This window comes from Diabrotica virgifera, chromosome 3, assembly GCF_917563875.1.
Source record: "Diabrotica virgifera virgifera chromosome 3, PGI_DIABVI_V3a".
NCBI lineage: Eukaryota > Metazoa > Arthropoda > Insecta > Coleoptera > Chrysomelidae > Diabrotica > Diabrotica virgifera.
This window is the reverse complement of record NC_065445.1, coordinates 228,573,597-228,589,152: the sequence shown is the minus strand read 5'-3', so window position 1 is coordinate 228,589,152 and position 15,556 is coordinate 228,573,597. Positions and strand designations below refer to the sequence as shown.

Below are 15,556 nucleotides of genomic sequence, written 5' to 3'. Positions count from 1 at the left end.
AGTTATTTTCAAGCAATTTCTGCAAAAAAATATGAGTCAGCTCTCAGCATCCAAATGTACTAATATTTTTACAGATGCGCCCTGGTCTATTACGTGTTTTTAATACTTCAATATGAACTTGAAAGCGGGACATTGAAGCAGGAGCACATAAATAAGCTAGTCGTTTGAAATGTGGTGTTACATAGAAGGGTGCTTAGAATAGCATATAGACATAGAAGAAAATGAACACAGGAACAACAGAAAGTATTGAAAGAAATGGGCAAAAACTACGAAATAACAAACAAATAAAATAAGAAAGTTACAATATCTAGGACTCTTAACATTCTTATACGTGTCGATCAGAACTATTTACGTTGTATCTTTATGTTTTTAAATATTTGTTATTTTTTATTGTTAATTTAGTATTGTGTTAGTTAAAACACAGGTTAAACAATAAAACCGTATATCAGTGGCGGCTCGTGACCTCAGTATGCGGGTAGGCTACACATATACTTCGGGTAGGTGACAAAAAATATCCTACAGTTTGTAATACATTTTGAGCCGTCTTGCAATACTAAATGTAATATATGAGCGCAACAATGTGTAAAAATTGCTCTTGGAGCATCTACTTTAATTTTTGATTGTAATCCGTTTAAAGAGCCAGCCATTACACTTGCACCATCGTAAAATTGAGCAATTAATTTATTTTTGTAATCATATGGCTCAAGCACGTTTGAAATTAAACTATATAGAGCGTCTGCAGATCTATTATCGCTAACATCAAAAAACCCTAAAAATCTTTCTGTTACCTGACCAACTTTGTTAACAAAACGGATTGTTAAAGTACACTGTGATTTTTCGGTTATATCAGTAGTATCGTCAGCTAGTATAGAAAAAAATTGACTTTCATTAATGTCTGTTGAAATTTCATTTTTTACGTAATCGGCAAGACAATATATTAAATCATTTTGTATTGTTTTTGACAAACCCCTGAACACCCCTTCTATTTTTTAACATGATCCTGGATTTCCTGATCGCGTTTAACTACTAAATTAAAAATTTCTTTAAAATTACCCATGTTTGAAGAATTATGGCTCTCATCACGACCGCGAAATGTAAGTTCTTGTTTTGCTAAAAGAATTGTAACATCAATTTCTTCAACTTCTTCAATCTTTTTCAACTTCTTCATTATATATCTTATTAGATAGAGAAATATGTCCAGCGAAAGCACTGTCCGTAGTTTGTTTATTTTTTTCTAACCGTTTTAAATCTAAGCAATTGTTTAAATGTTCTTTCGAAGATTCATGTTTTTTTACACTAGCTGATAAATTTTTCAAATCTGAATATCCCTGACTCACCCAAACATTTTGCTTCAAATTTGAGAGCAACAGACAAGGCCAACAGAAAAGTGAATTTTTAAAATAACTTCCGCTTAGCCATTTATGATTTTCATACCATATTGTTTTAAACGATCTCGAAAATGGTTGATTGTCTTTTGTCTTATCTGTGGATAAAATTGTTCAATTTTGTAAAGGCCGGCCCATTGAAATAATTACTAATCTTTCTTGATTTTGGCGCCTTGAAAAAGGCGTCTCGATCAAACTGCATATTACATCGTTTAAAATATTCATATTCGATGACTAAAGTTTTTCCACCAATAAAACTAACACACCTACGTTTCAACAACGTCAAATATTACTTATTTTATTTATGTATCAAATAATAATTTACTATTCGAATAAATTGATAAGTTAACAATTAACCTCGCTTTAAATTTTTAATTATCTATATAATCTAATAACACATTATTCAGTTTTCATAAACAAATTTAAATTGTCCTACCTAGTTTGATTCAATACTTAACCTACTAATAACAGTCAAAATCAAAAAACAATTATTTTAAAACAGTTTCACAAGACACAAGAGAAGCAACTGATAAAATTTTGTAGGTCCGGCTATAAGACTCTGTGCCTATTCGCCCGTTCAAAATCGTAGAATACGTTCGCTAGACCTGCAGCAGGCCTGCTCGCGTAAACAGAGAGAGATCGCACGTCAATTCGGTGTTGGCGTCGTTCTATTTCAGGCTACGTTCCCGAGTGCCTGACCAAGGAGAATATAGAATCTATACAGTACTACTGATACTACAAGGAGCGTACAATAATTATAACTACGGAGAAAATTTTTTGGATATTTTTAAAAATAATTTGGATAATTTTTGCTATTGTAGATATTGTGTCAAAATTTATAAATTACAATTTTGAAATAAGTAATTTATATTAATAATTTATATTATTGTACTACATTTGAAGAGGGTAGGCGGCGCCTACCTTGCCTACCCCGACGGGCCGCCCCTGCCGTATATTTTCTTTGTTTTTAAAGATATGAAAGAAATTTACACAACAAAATGTTCACTAAAAGACTAAAACATGGTTTCGAGGTATACCTATCCTTATACCTTGTCTTCCTTACAGGGTGTCTCAAACTTAACATAAGAAACACTTTTCTGAGTAAAAGCTCAAAAAAAGAAGTTTGAGTAAACCTTTGCCCAATAGTGAAGGCAAATACCGTAAAATGGGGTGTAATTGACCGCTGGGGTGAATTTGACTAAAAAGTTTGAAAATGATTCCAACATGCTTATTTTTTGTGGTTATTAACATTAGTAAATTTTATGCTAATTCTGTTCAACGTAAATGTATGTTGAGCATATTTTATGTAAAAAAGAAAAAGAATATTCTTAAACTGTGTTAGAAAAATCATTATACTAAAAATATTATTAGCAACTGTTGGTAAGATTTCAACGAATCATTAACTGTAGATAAAAATACCAGTTACTAATTTTGAATGAATTTTTAAGTTTCGTTACAATCTTCAAATTCGTCAACTTATGTACTTTTCGCTTAAATTTGGGGCGAAGTTGACCGCCGGGGTGAAGATGTCCATCAGGTCAAAACTTGCAGGACCTACATTGAATCGACGCTGCTTTATTGTTTCGTAGTTTGAAACGCGGACAGGAGCTGCCGCGTAAAATATTTTTAAAGATAATTAATTACTTATCGACAATACATTTGTAAAATGCCGAGTGTGTATAAGCATAAATCGGGCTCCACACTCTCGGCGAACTTACTTCGCCAAAGTTGACCGAAGTCCGAAGTACCTCTCTACACACTCGTTCTACTTCGCGAGGAACACATTCAAGCGATGCGATACCGACAAAGATCCCTTTGACTCGGACGCGCCAGACCGACAGAGAATGGAAGTAGAACGAAGCGAGGCAAAGTTGCACAATGTGGCCGTCTACACTCTCGTACTTGTTGAACCTCGATCGACTTCGGCGAGAGTGTGGAGCTCACATAAGGATAAGAAGACCATGAACTTGCAGACATTCAAAGTAATATTGCTGAGGAAACAGAATACTTTCACATTAATAATATACAAGCAAATTCATGGGTTGTAATAGAATATTAAACATTTTGCAGGACAAATTTCAGCGATTAAAGATGATGTTTCTAACTAATGTTAATTTCCTAAAACTCTCAAAATTGGGAAACTTTATATGGCCTGATATTCTTGACGAAGACCATGTTCTTGCCTCTAAGTAACATAATAAAAGTATTAAATGCGCCAAAAATTTGCCGAAGAGGCGAGCTGTGTTTTGTTTTGGACTTGGCTGCATATAATTTTAAATAAGTAACTATCTTTATGTAATAAAAAATTGATTAAAATGTTTATTATAATTTAAAATCATTTTAGTGTGTTTATCTTCACCCCAGTTAACTAAAAATCATTTTTATTAAGTAAAACCATAGACAGGCTGACCAAAGAAGCAATTTATTTTTTCTAAGTTTGGTCTTTTAAAATACTTGTTGTTTTTTCTACTAAAATTAAAGTTAAGACCTATACACATATTATGCAAAAATATATAATACATTTTATTTTGTTATCTAGAAAATATCTTTAATTGAAGTTGAAAAACGGTCAACTACACCCCATTTTACGGTACCAAAGAAAAATAAAAAAAATAACGGAATCCGTTAATCCGTTTAGGAGAAAATAATTTTTTTTGGCAAAAACGTAAAACTCAGTTTACTTATAAACCATTTTCACTCGAGCATGTTTACTGAAGGGCCAAACTTTGCTGAGTTAATAAGAAGCTTTTTATCGTAACTGCTGTTGATTGTGTTATATAGCACTGTTGCTGATATACCGGACAAATAATCCCCACAAATTATCCCTGGACAAAAAATACCCGCACAAAAAAATCCCCGGACAAATAATCCCCGGACAAAAAATCCCCACAAAAAATCCCGGACAAAAAATCCCCAAGAAATATTTGCTGCCGAATAGTTATCTAAAAGTTTTCCCGAAATTTTAACAAATTTCGAATTCCAATTCCATGCTGAAAACTTCAAATTTTACATGACAAAAGAGTGTGAGTTTTTTCAAAAATCGTGAAAGATATGGGGAGTGAGCTAAGGCCCCGTTTTCATGTCAGGCGCTTAACGCGCGCGATTACAACTACATAAATTTTACTGAAGACCGTTCACATGCTAACGCGCGTTTTAGGTCATTAAGACGCCCGGTTGGCATGTGAACGGTCTCAAGTAAAATGTATGTAGTTGTAATCGCGCGTTATCAAAATGCGCGTTAAGCGCCTGTCATGAAAACGGGGCCTTAGCTCATTCACCATATTTTCCACGATTTTTGAAAAAAACACACTTTTTTGTCATGTATAAACAAAAAAAGTTAACAAAAATATAGTCAACACAAATAAAGTTTTCAGCATGGAATTGGAATTCGAAATTTGTTAAAATTTCAGGAAAACTTTTAGAGAACTATTTGACATCAAATATTTCTTGGGGATTTTTTGTGGGGATCTTTTGTCCAAAAACATTTGTGGGGATTATTTGTCCGGGATATTTGTGGGGATTTTTTGTCCGGGGATTTTTTGTCCGGGATTATTTGTCCGAGGATTATTTGTCCTAGCTTCCTGTAACTTAAAAAATAAAGTTACTTATTTAATTGCTTCCCCGGAGTTATTGCGACTTTGGAATTGTTATAAAGATAAAGCATAAAAATTAATTAAACAGTAAGCTAACAAATAAACAAAAATACGTAGTTAACAACATTCTATAATAGGCTAATTAAAATTTTATAGTGGTCATATATGAAACAAAAAAAATATACTACAATGTACTGAATATACCGATAACAAAATATAATGGTAAATATTATACAACATTCATTACAATATCGAATATTATAAAGACAACACACGGGTGTTATTTAATTTAACACGGGTGAGTATTTAATTAGCAACATATATGGAATAATACTGCTGGGAATTAACAATTATATCTTGTTAAATGATTTCATAATAAAGTAGTTGCGATGTACTTCTGGCTCAACATCTACGACCAAACTGATTAAATCCAGAATGACCTAAAAACAAAATAATAATAAACTATATATTTACATGTAATTTGAAGTTATAGAAATATAATCAAAATAGAAACAGAAAGAAAGTGTAAGTGCCTATTTTTTCTTTCTTTTTTTCTTTCTTAATTAACTTAAATTTGGTTTTCTTTCTATTCAGTTATACAATAAATTCTTATGAGACAAATATTTCTTTAGAATAACCCCCAATCTTCCCTGTCTCGGGCAACTATTCTATACCTTTTAAATCAGATGATTTTTATGTCATGCTTTAAGTTTCGATCTTCCTCGGGTTCGTTGCCGCACCGGTCATCGTGGATCAAAAGCTCTTGACTGAGTGTTGCTTTTTATTCTCGCCTGATTATATTCCCATATATTTGAGAGCTACCTTAATGAATTTCACGATCAACATAACCTTTATAAATTCAAAGTTGTAACGCCTGCGTCACATTCCCTACTTTTTTATTCTTCCATATATTCTTAGAATTTTTTGCTCGAAGCTGTTAAGTGGTCTTAGTTCTGCTGTAAGTGACCACGTTTACGCTCCATTTGTTAACACTTGCCTTAGGGTTCATTAGTGGTAATTAATGTACTATATACTTCTTTTTATTCTTCATGTGTTATCTCTTCTAAGCCGCATTTAAACCATACACTCAAATTATTCAACACGAGATACATCTTCTTCCTCGGCGTCGCTTTCTCTGTATTTTTCCCTGTATTGTAACTTCACTTCTAACTTTACCTCTAGTGATATGTGCCAAATATTGTAATTTTCTCATTTTAATGGTATTTAGCACTTCCCTCCCTTTTCCCATACTCTTCAATACCTCAACATTTCTGACACGATCCACCCAACTTATTCTTAATATTCTTCTTTATAGTCCTGTCGCCAGGGGGGGGGGGGTACAACGGCCTCCATTATTCAGATGGACTTACCCAAGTTTTTTTTATGTATTTTGACCCGTAGAACACGAATTTCTTGGGTAACAGTTGATCCGGATGTCGATAAGATTGTTATAAACAAAGAACTCGAGGAATTACATAACAGCGATTTCTCGCAAAACAAAACATTTTTTTGTATTTTTTGGGCCATTATAAGCAAAAGATATTCTGACAAGTTTTTTCGTAGGATGCATAGTTTTCGAGATAAACGCGGTTAAACTTTAAAAAAATCGAAAAATTGCAATGTTTGACCCCGAATAACTCTTGAATAAAAAATAAAATAGCAATTCTGCTTCCGCATTTGAAAGTTCAAGTCAAATTATATCGGTTTTGATTATTTGCATTGTTAAAAATTTATTTTTTTATTGTTAAACAAAGCTATAAACACATAGTGCTTGAGTTATGTTTTCATTGATTTTCATTTAAAATCGAACGAGTAGGTAGAGTAGGTACAAGTGCAAGCGAGGCTATTTCTACGTAGTATGTGTGTATAGCTTTGTTTAACCCTAAAAAAATAAATTTTTTGCAATGCATATAATTAAAACCGATATAATTTGACTTGAACTTTCAAATGCGGTAAGCAGAATTGCTATTTTATGTTTTAATTAAAAGTTATTCGGGTTCAAAAATTGCAATTTTTCGATTTTTTGAAAGTTCAACCGCGTTTATCTCGAAAACTATGCATTCTACGAAAAAACTTGTAGGAACATTTTTTGCTTAGAATGACCCAAAAAATACAAAAGAACATTTTGTTTTGCGAGAAATTGCTGTTATGTAATTCCTCAAGTTCTTGGTTTATAACAATCTTATCGACATTCGGATCAACTGTTGCCCAAAAAATTCGTGTTCTACGGGTCAAAATACATAAAAAAACTCGGGTAAGTCCATCTGAATAAAGGAGGCCGTTGTACCCCCCACCCCCCTCGCGACAGGACTATTAGGCCCATAATTCCGATGCTTCCAGTTTATCTATAATACTTTTCTTTAAAGCCCATGGTTCGCTGTCTCTACTACAGTGAACTTTTTTCATTTTGGATAATAGTTGAAAGACTGATAAGTTTGTACACACTTGAATGAATAAAGGAAATAAAAAATGTAGTATATCAAAGTGTGTAAATAATTTATTTCTTTAGCTGAGCGCTTTCGACATAAATGTCATCATCGGAGCTAATGCTAAAATAAAAAAAGAGGTCTTGCAAGAAAAATAAGTACAAAACTCTTTTTTTATTTACGTCAAATTGTAAAAAAGTACCACTACAACATTGAGGTGTTATCATTTGCATCTTGTGAATATAAATATGAATTTTGGTTGGAAATGCTTTGTCCTCCGTACAACCCCAAACAGAAAAAACGGCCACATTACACATTACACAAACACAAAACTTTTTCAGTAGTGGCCAGTGGCTACTAGGCCAACAATGGATGGGTGATACCTATGCCATGAAAAAAGTTTTGTGTTTGTGTAACGTGTAATGTGGCCGTTTTTTCTGTTTTTTCTGTTTGGGGTTGTACTGAGGACAAAGCATTTCCAACCAAAATTCATATTTATATTCACAAGATGCAAATGATAACACCTCAATGTTGTAGCGGTACTTTTTTACAATTTGACGTAAGTAAAAAAAGAGTTTTGTACTTCTTTTTCTTACAAGACCTCTTTTTTTATTTTAGCATTAGCTCCGATGATGACGTTTATGTCGAAAGCGTTCAGCTAAAGAAATAAATTATTTACACACTTTGATATACTATATTTTTTATTTCCTTTATTTTTTCATTTTGTTGAATACAGTTCTTGCTTGTCCCATTATTGACCTTTTTCCGTGTAGTCATTATTTTCGTTAATTATTATGGTTTCTAGATATTTATACTTTTGGACTTTATTTATTTGTTCACCATGTATTGTTACACTCACTTGAAGTTGTTGTGATTACCATAAATTGAGTCTTTTTTATATTTAGGGATAATCTGTTATCAGGAATGACTTTGACTACTCTGTCGATCATTTGGGGATCTTCAGAGACTGGTCACCAGAATAGCGGAGTATGGACAAGTATACGGTCTAAGAAATGAACGTCAAGAAAACAAAATTTATGAGAATATCCAAAACTCAAAGAAATTACGAGAATCTTTTCATAAACGGAATCAATGTCGAAGGAGTAGTCCAATATGCATATCTTGGAACAATGATCAACTCCACAAATGTTCAGAATAATAGAAAAGGCTAGAGAAAATTTTAACAAAATGAGGAAAGTGCACAAAAAAACACAAGAGATTTAGAGTTTGAGCTAAGATTAAGGTTGGCTAGGTGCTACGTTTTCTCGACCTTCTTTTATAGAATGCAATCTTCGACCTTGAATGCGACATCAACGAAAAAACTGGAATCATTCGAGCTGTGGGTATACAGAAGAATTCTGAAAATATCGTGGACAGAATACGTCACAAAGAGGTTCTCAGAAGGATGAATAAAGAAATGGAAAATCTTAAATCCCATCAAAACAAGAAACAACTTGATAAATTTATTATGCAGGGAAAGATACCTTAGAGAATGGTACGGATTTACATCAAATGAATTTTTCAGAGCAGCCGTCTCTAAAGTCTGAATAGCTATGGTGATTGCCGACCTCCGTCGCGGAGACGGCACTTGAAGAAGAAGAAGATCAATCACCTGTTGCAGATCCTCTACAATTTCAGCTATTGGGACTGTCTGTTCTGCAAACCGTATGTTGTTAATGGGCCGTCTATCTAATCTACTTTTATTTATACTCTTGATTCCTACATTACTTTCTTAATTATTTCTTCTGAATATAATTGAATAGGATAGGTGACAACACACATCCTTGTCTGAAACCCATTTAAATTTCTATCTCATCTTATAGCTATTGAAACACTTATACAAAAATAAACGAAGAAGAGTCCAAAAAAGAAGATTATTATCGTTTATTTTTGTATAAGTACACTGGGGTGCAAAATTAACCGGACACCTTAAAAACGGGTCTTTTTTGATGTCTCGAATTTCCTAAACCTGTTTTCCGATTTAAGTGATTTTTTTAATATGTTGTAGCCTTATTCGTTAACAATATCGCTGTAATAGTATTGTTGCTAAACAGTTAAATTTTCATTGTATACTGGGTGTACCAATCAAACTGTGTTTTTTCTCAAAATTCGCATCATCCTGTGGAATATTTTAGCACTTATAAAATACTCAAATTAAAATCCAACTATAGCCTCATGTTTTCTCAACATTTTGTTTTTTGATTTATTCGCTTACGTTAGACCATAAACAAGTTAGGTGCTTTAACAACTAGCCATGTTTTTCATCAATACAGGGTGTTTTTAAATAAGTATGGCAATCTTTAAGGGGTAATTCTGCATGAAAAAATAATGACAGTTTGCTTTATAAACGGTATGTCCGCAAATGCTTCGTTTCCGAGATAGGGGGTGTTGATCTTTTTCTTAAACACTGACGATTTATTTATAGCTCGAAACCCGGTTGAGATAATATCTCCCTAATATGCAAATGAAATTTGGTAGGTTTTAAGAATCAGTTATTGTGCATTTTTTGACATACGATTAAGAATTTAATATTCACCCTTGGTGCGCCTACGGGTAATATGACGGCTCATATTACCCGTATGCGCGCCAATGGTGAATATTAAATTCTTACTTGTATGTCAAAAAATGTATGATAACTACGTCTTAAAACCCACCAAATTTCATTTGCATATCTCAACCGGTTTTAAGGCAATAAATAAATCTTGAGTTTGTAAGAAAAACTTTAACACCCTCTATCTCAGAAACGAAACATTTGCAAACATACGTTTATAAAGCAAACTGTTATTATTTTTTCACGCAGAATTACCCCTTAAAGTTTGCCATACTTATTTAAAAACACCCTGTATTGACGAAAAACATGGCTAATTGTTAAAGTACCTAACTTTTTTATGGTCCAACATAAACGAATGAATCAAAAAAACAGAATGTTGAGAAAACCTGAGGCTATAGTTTGGTTTTAATTTGAGTATTTTAGCTAGGATATTCCACAGGGTGATGCGAAATTTGAGAAAAAACAGAGTTTCATTGGTACACCCGGTATACAATGAAAATTTACCTGTTTAGCAACAATATTATTACAGCGATATTGTTAAAGAATAAGGGTATAACATATTAAACAATCTCTTAAATCTGACAACAGGTTTAGGAATTTCGAGAAATCAAAAATGACCAATTTTTTAAGGTGTCCGGTTAATTTTGCACCCCAGTGTATTTAAAAAAATAAGATGAGAACAATTATACGGGGTGTCCAAAAATTCTTCTGACAAACGAAGACCGGAGATTCCTCAGATAATTTTAAGATAATTTAACCCAATTCACCTAGTCCGAAAATGCTTCCTAAGGGAGCTAGAGCTATTTGAATATGGCGTCTTTCAATTAGTTTTTTTAAAAGCCTCCAAAACGCTTCTATTTAGAAAAACGAAAACTGGTATGCTTATTAAATTTATCTTCTAGAGATAAATTGATTCCATCAATTGCGAATTTCTAGTCCGTTTTGGGTAATTATCGCATAACTTTTTTGTCGTTAACTTTTAAGCACTTTTGACACCGGATTATTAAATTGTGGGGTTTTCTAATACTAAAATGTAATCTTGCTTTATGTCTGTAGGATACACCGTTTACTAGAAAAATCGATTTGAAAATACAGAGTGATTCCTGAGGTTAAAATAGGTCGATTTAAGCTAACTTATCTTAGTAAGAAAGTTGATAATAACCGAAATACAGGGTATCAAAGTTAAACTTTTATTTTATTTATTCTTGAATATTTCCTAATAAGCATGGGATAATAACACGAAATTTGGTAACCGGGGGTTTTTTGGGACGAGAAATCTAAATTCCCCACCAAAAATGATGTATTACCCAGAGGGCGCCACATACGCATTTCAGCGCTCAGTTAATAGGTTCAATTTTTTTTATTACCCACTCTACATATTTTATGAATCAAAACTTTTATTCTCTTAATATTTTTACTGAAAAAAGGTATACTACATTCATCTCACTAAACTCAACCTAAATCTGCGAGGCAACATAATTTTTTGCATAATATCATTGTAGTTACACCCGAAAAATAACTTAAAACCATAAAAATTTCCAAAAATGTATCGCAAATTTCTTCAAATGGAATTTGCGATGCAATGACATAAATATGAGAACTGGCACAATTATTATGATTTCAAGTTTATTTTTCGGGACTAATACAATGATATGCAAAGAATTATGTTGTACGCAGATTTAAAATGCGTTTATCTCGAAAGCAGTTGAATTTAGCGAGATGAATGTAGTATACCTTAAAAATATTAAGAGAATAAAAGTTTTGATTCAAAAAGTATGTATGTAGAGTGGGGGATAAAAAATTGAACGTATTAAATGAGCGCTGAAAGACATATGTGGCACCCTCTGGATAATACATTATTTTTGGTGGCGAGTTTAGATTTTTCATCCCAAAAAAAAACCCGTTTACCAAATTTCGTGTTGTTATCCCGTGCCTGTCAGGAAATATTGCAGAATAAATAAAATAAACACTTAACTTTGATACCCTGTATTTCGGTTATTATCAACTTTGGTACTAAGGTAAGTTAGCTTAAATCGACCTATTTTAAGCTCACGAATCTAAGGTTAAGCTATGGTCCATTCAAAAAATTCAAAAAAGAAATGTGCTTTACCGACTTAAAACAAGAGTACCTTTTAATAGGAGAATACCTCGTAATCTAATAATCTAGTGTAAAAAATGCTTAAAAATTAAAGACATAAAAGTTATGACATAGAATAACCATTGACCTACGCAAAACGGACGCATATGACCGGTACTATAAATTCGCAATTGATGAAATAGATTCATCTCTGGAAGATATATAAACGTACCAGTTTTCGTTTTCTAAATAGCTTTTTTTGAAAAAATTTTTAAAATTAAAAAAAAAACGAAAAATTTTTAAAATAATTTTTTTTAGAAAACGGTGTATTCTACCGACTTAACGCAGGCAACCCTTTGAGTACTAGAATACCTCACAATTTTATAATTCAATGTCAAAAACGCTTAAAAGTTAAAGACAAAAAGTTATGCGATAAAATAACCATTGCCCTACCCAAAACGGACCCATATGACCGGTATTAGAAACGCGCAATTGATGGAATCGATTTATCCCTGGAAGTTAAATAGGCGTACCAGCTTCCGTTTTTCTAAATGGAAGTGTTCTGTAGATACTAAAAAAACTTATTTCAATACGCCATCTTCAAAAGCTCTAGCTCCATCAGCAAACATTTTCGGATTAGGTAGGTGAATTGGCTTAAATTGTCTTAAAATTATCTGAGGAATCTCCAATCTACGTTTTTCAGAAGAGTTTTTGGACACCCTGTATTTTGTTAAAGTTCTTTAGATATCAATGACTTACCGCTTCCTTATTGGTTACACAACTCTCATCCAACTTAGTCATGTGTTGTTCAGTGTCTTTCTCAATTTTTGCAGCCGCGTCTTCTTTAGAGCCCATGTATTTTGCTTCATATTCGCGAAACTGTCTGTCACGTTCTTTTCTGTATACTTCGATATCTGCCGCCGCTTCATCTCTAGCTTGTTTTATTCTTCTAGTTTTGCCTAAAACATAACATTAAAATATAAGAGATACAGTTGAATTTAAAGAATAATGAATCCGCTAATCGAGAAAACAAAAACTCATGAAAGGATACAGAAATGAAAATACAAAATTATAAATATGTATGTAGTAATAGGGGAATCAATATACAGTGGAACCTTGATAACTCGGATTAATCGGGACCGCGGCCTATCCGTGTTATAGAAAATCCGGGTTAGTTGGAGAATATGGTAAAAATTAATAAAATACATAAATACAAATAAATTTCTTGGTGAAAAACTCGAAGTCAAAGTGAAAAAATGGTTGTTTTGTCTGATGAAAATCGGTTCGGATTAGCCGGACTTCCGGGTTATCGGAGGCCGACTTATCGGGGTTCCACTGTAGCACGAAAACATGCATTGTTTCGGAATAATTCAAACAAGCTTATATTTTTCTAAAATTGTTTTTGTTAGTTTATATACATGTTAAAGTAAAAAGTTCTACTCACAGTAATTCTGTAAAACTACGAAGTTTTCAAAAATTACATTTTTGGAGACGTTGTATCATTTGATTTAAATTTTTGAAATTTTTATTGAATAAAACATCATTTAGCAAGATGTCTGAAAGGTAGGTTTTGCAAATTTGAGAGTAATATGTAAAATTGTATTAGTTACACATTTTTAAATCATTTTTAAACAAAATTCATGTGTCTCAATTTCCGCCCACACCGTACCTAATTATGCCCATACATTTTATTTATTTTTATTATAACCATAAGATAGCTTAATTGTTCTTCTTTCATGTCCAATTTGTAAAATTTTATTTGCTCCATTAGTTAAAGAATTATATTAAAATAACTCAACCGTGCATTTCACCGAACGCTAGTATACAGTGCGCCAATGTTTGTGAGGAGGGTGACTTAGCGTTACAAATAAAAAAATATAGAAGCTATATACTTAATTTTAGAAAAGTCTTTGTACCTATAAGGTTTTTTTTGTAAAATTTTCTGAATTTTGCAATGGTTAAGTCAGTTTTTTTCCAAGATTTATATTTTCGGAGTTATTTAAAAAAACAACTAATTTCGCAGTTCATTTGTTTAATAAGAAATTAAGCACACACTTCTGGAGTAGAACTTTTTGATATGTTGTTTATTAAACATTTCCTAATGAAATTACAAAAAGTTCTATCTTGTTTCATTTTTTCCGAAGTCAAAATCTATATTGACTGCCCTATAATATTCTAGGCAGAGAATACACTCGCGAGCAAAAAACTCGACTCAAAAGTAAAATAAGTTATATTTTTTAACTACGCTGTTTAGTAAGTGTCTATTCACGTATATGTAAAATTAAAAATAAAATATTGTAAACAGAAGTAATTTTTTATTGTTGAAAGATTGAATTTGTACACATTTGAATGAATAAAGGAAGTGAAAGCTGAGCGCTTTCGACTAATGGCCAATTAGAAAAAAGTATCACAACTCGAGATATATGCGTGAGCATTCTGACAATATTAATTTGCATTACATTGTGCAATCATGTATTGTATGTTATTGAGTTGTTTTGTCCTCCGTACAACCCCCAAACAGAAAAAAAAAGGAAAAAAAAAAAACGGCCACATAAACGTTACAAACACATAAAAAACTTTTTTTCATGGTGTGGGTGTATCACCCAACGGTTTTGGCCTAAGAGACACAGCTGACTGACTTCCTCAGTCGTTACAATAGGGCTTTTCATCGATTGTCATTTGTTTCGAGCTCCTGTCATGTGTCACATAATTATTAATATATCTACGGCATACGTCTTTGGTTTGTATCATTGGTACTTATAATAACGTATGCCTTGGATATAATAATATTATGTGACACATGACAGAAGCTCGAAACAAATGACTGTGAATGAAAAGCCCTATTAATGTTTGGCTCAAAGAATCACGATTAACTCACAAATTAGGTATAGGGACTGGTTAAGAAATAATAAAGTACCATAAAATAGCATTTCATTACAATACTAAAATACAGGGGTTCCATTTAAGAAAATTTAGAAAATACTTATTCCAAGTTTTGACCAACACTGTATACCAAATATAAATTTTTCGATATGCTAATAATTTTGGACCATAGTCGACTACATTAAAAATCGTTTGAATATGATGAGATTTTTGAATATTGCTACGAAATTAATACAAAAATGTCATTATTTTTTAAACTAGGTACCTCGTATAAAAACGATCAGATCGAGGAGAGTTCAAATATTATGTAAAAATATATAGGGTTTCCAAGATATAAAACAAGATAACTTTGTTCCACGCTGTAAATATGGGTGGCCCTGTATATTCGAAAATATCGTATGCGTATGTCTTACGACAAATGAGTAATTGCACTTCCTCACACTAATGCCTCACCGTGTATATAGAAAAAAGAAGAAAAAAATAATTATTTTCTAGTTTTTGTGTCTTATCCAAATCAGGTCTAGTTTTAGTGCAGTCATTGAAGCTTTTTAGCTCAGAAATTTTTTACTATGGACCGATTTACATGAAATTGTGGAATTAGGCTTATCCTACCCTTAACTTCAAAAGTGATATTAACTCGA

General features: G+C 32.4%; 1 protein-coding gene across 1 annotated transcript in view; it reads right to left on the bottom strand.

Annotated features, from left to right (window-relative positions):
• Positions 1-5,090: 5,090 nt before the first annotated feature.
• The window catches only part of LOC114338298 (V-type proton ATPase subunit G), a 35,293-nt gene continuing 24,827 nt past the window's right edge, over positions 5,091-15,556 (bottom strand). Inside the window, exons 2-3 of the mRNA XM_028288888.1 lie at positions 12,792-12,991; positions 5,091-5,418 (exon numbers count right to left, since the gene is read on the bottom strand). Coding sequence (XP_028144689.1) covers positions 5,329-5,418; positions 12,792-12,991 — 290 coding nt within the window. The 3' untranslated portion in view covers positions 5,091-5,328. The remainder of the gene's footprint in view (positions 5,419-12,791; positions 12,992-15,556) is intronic.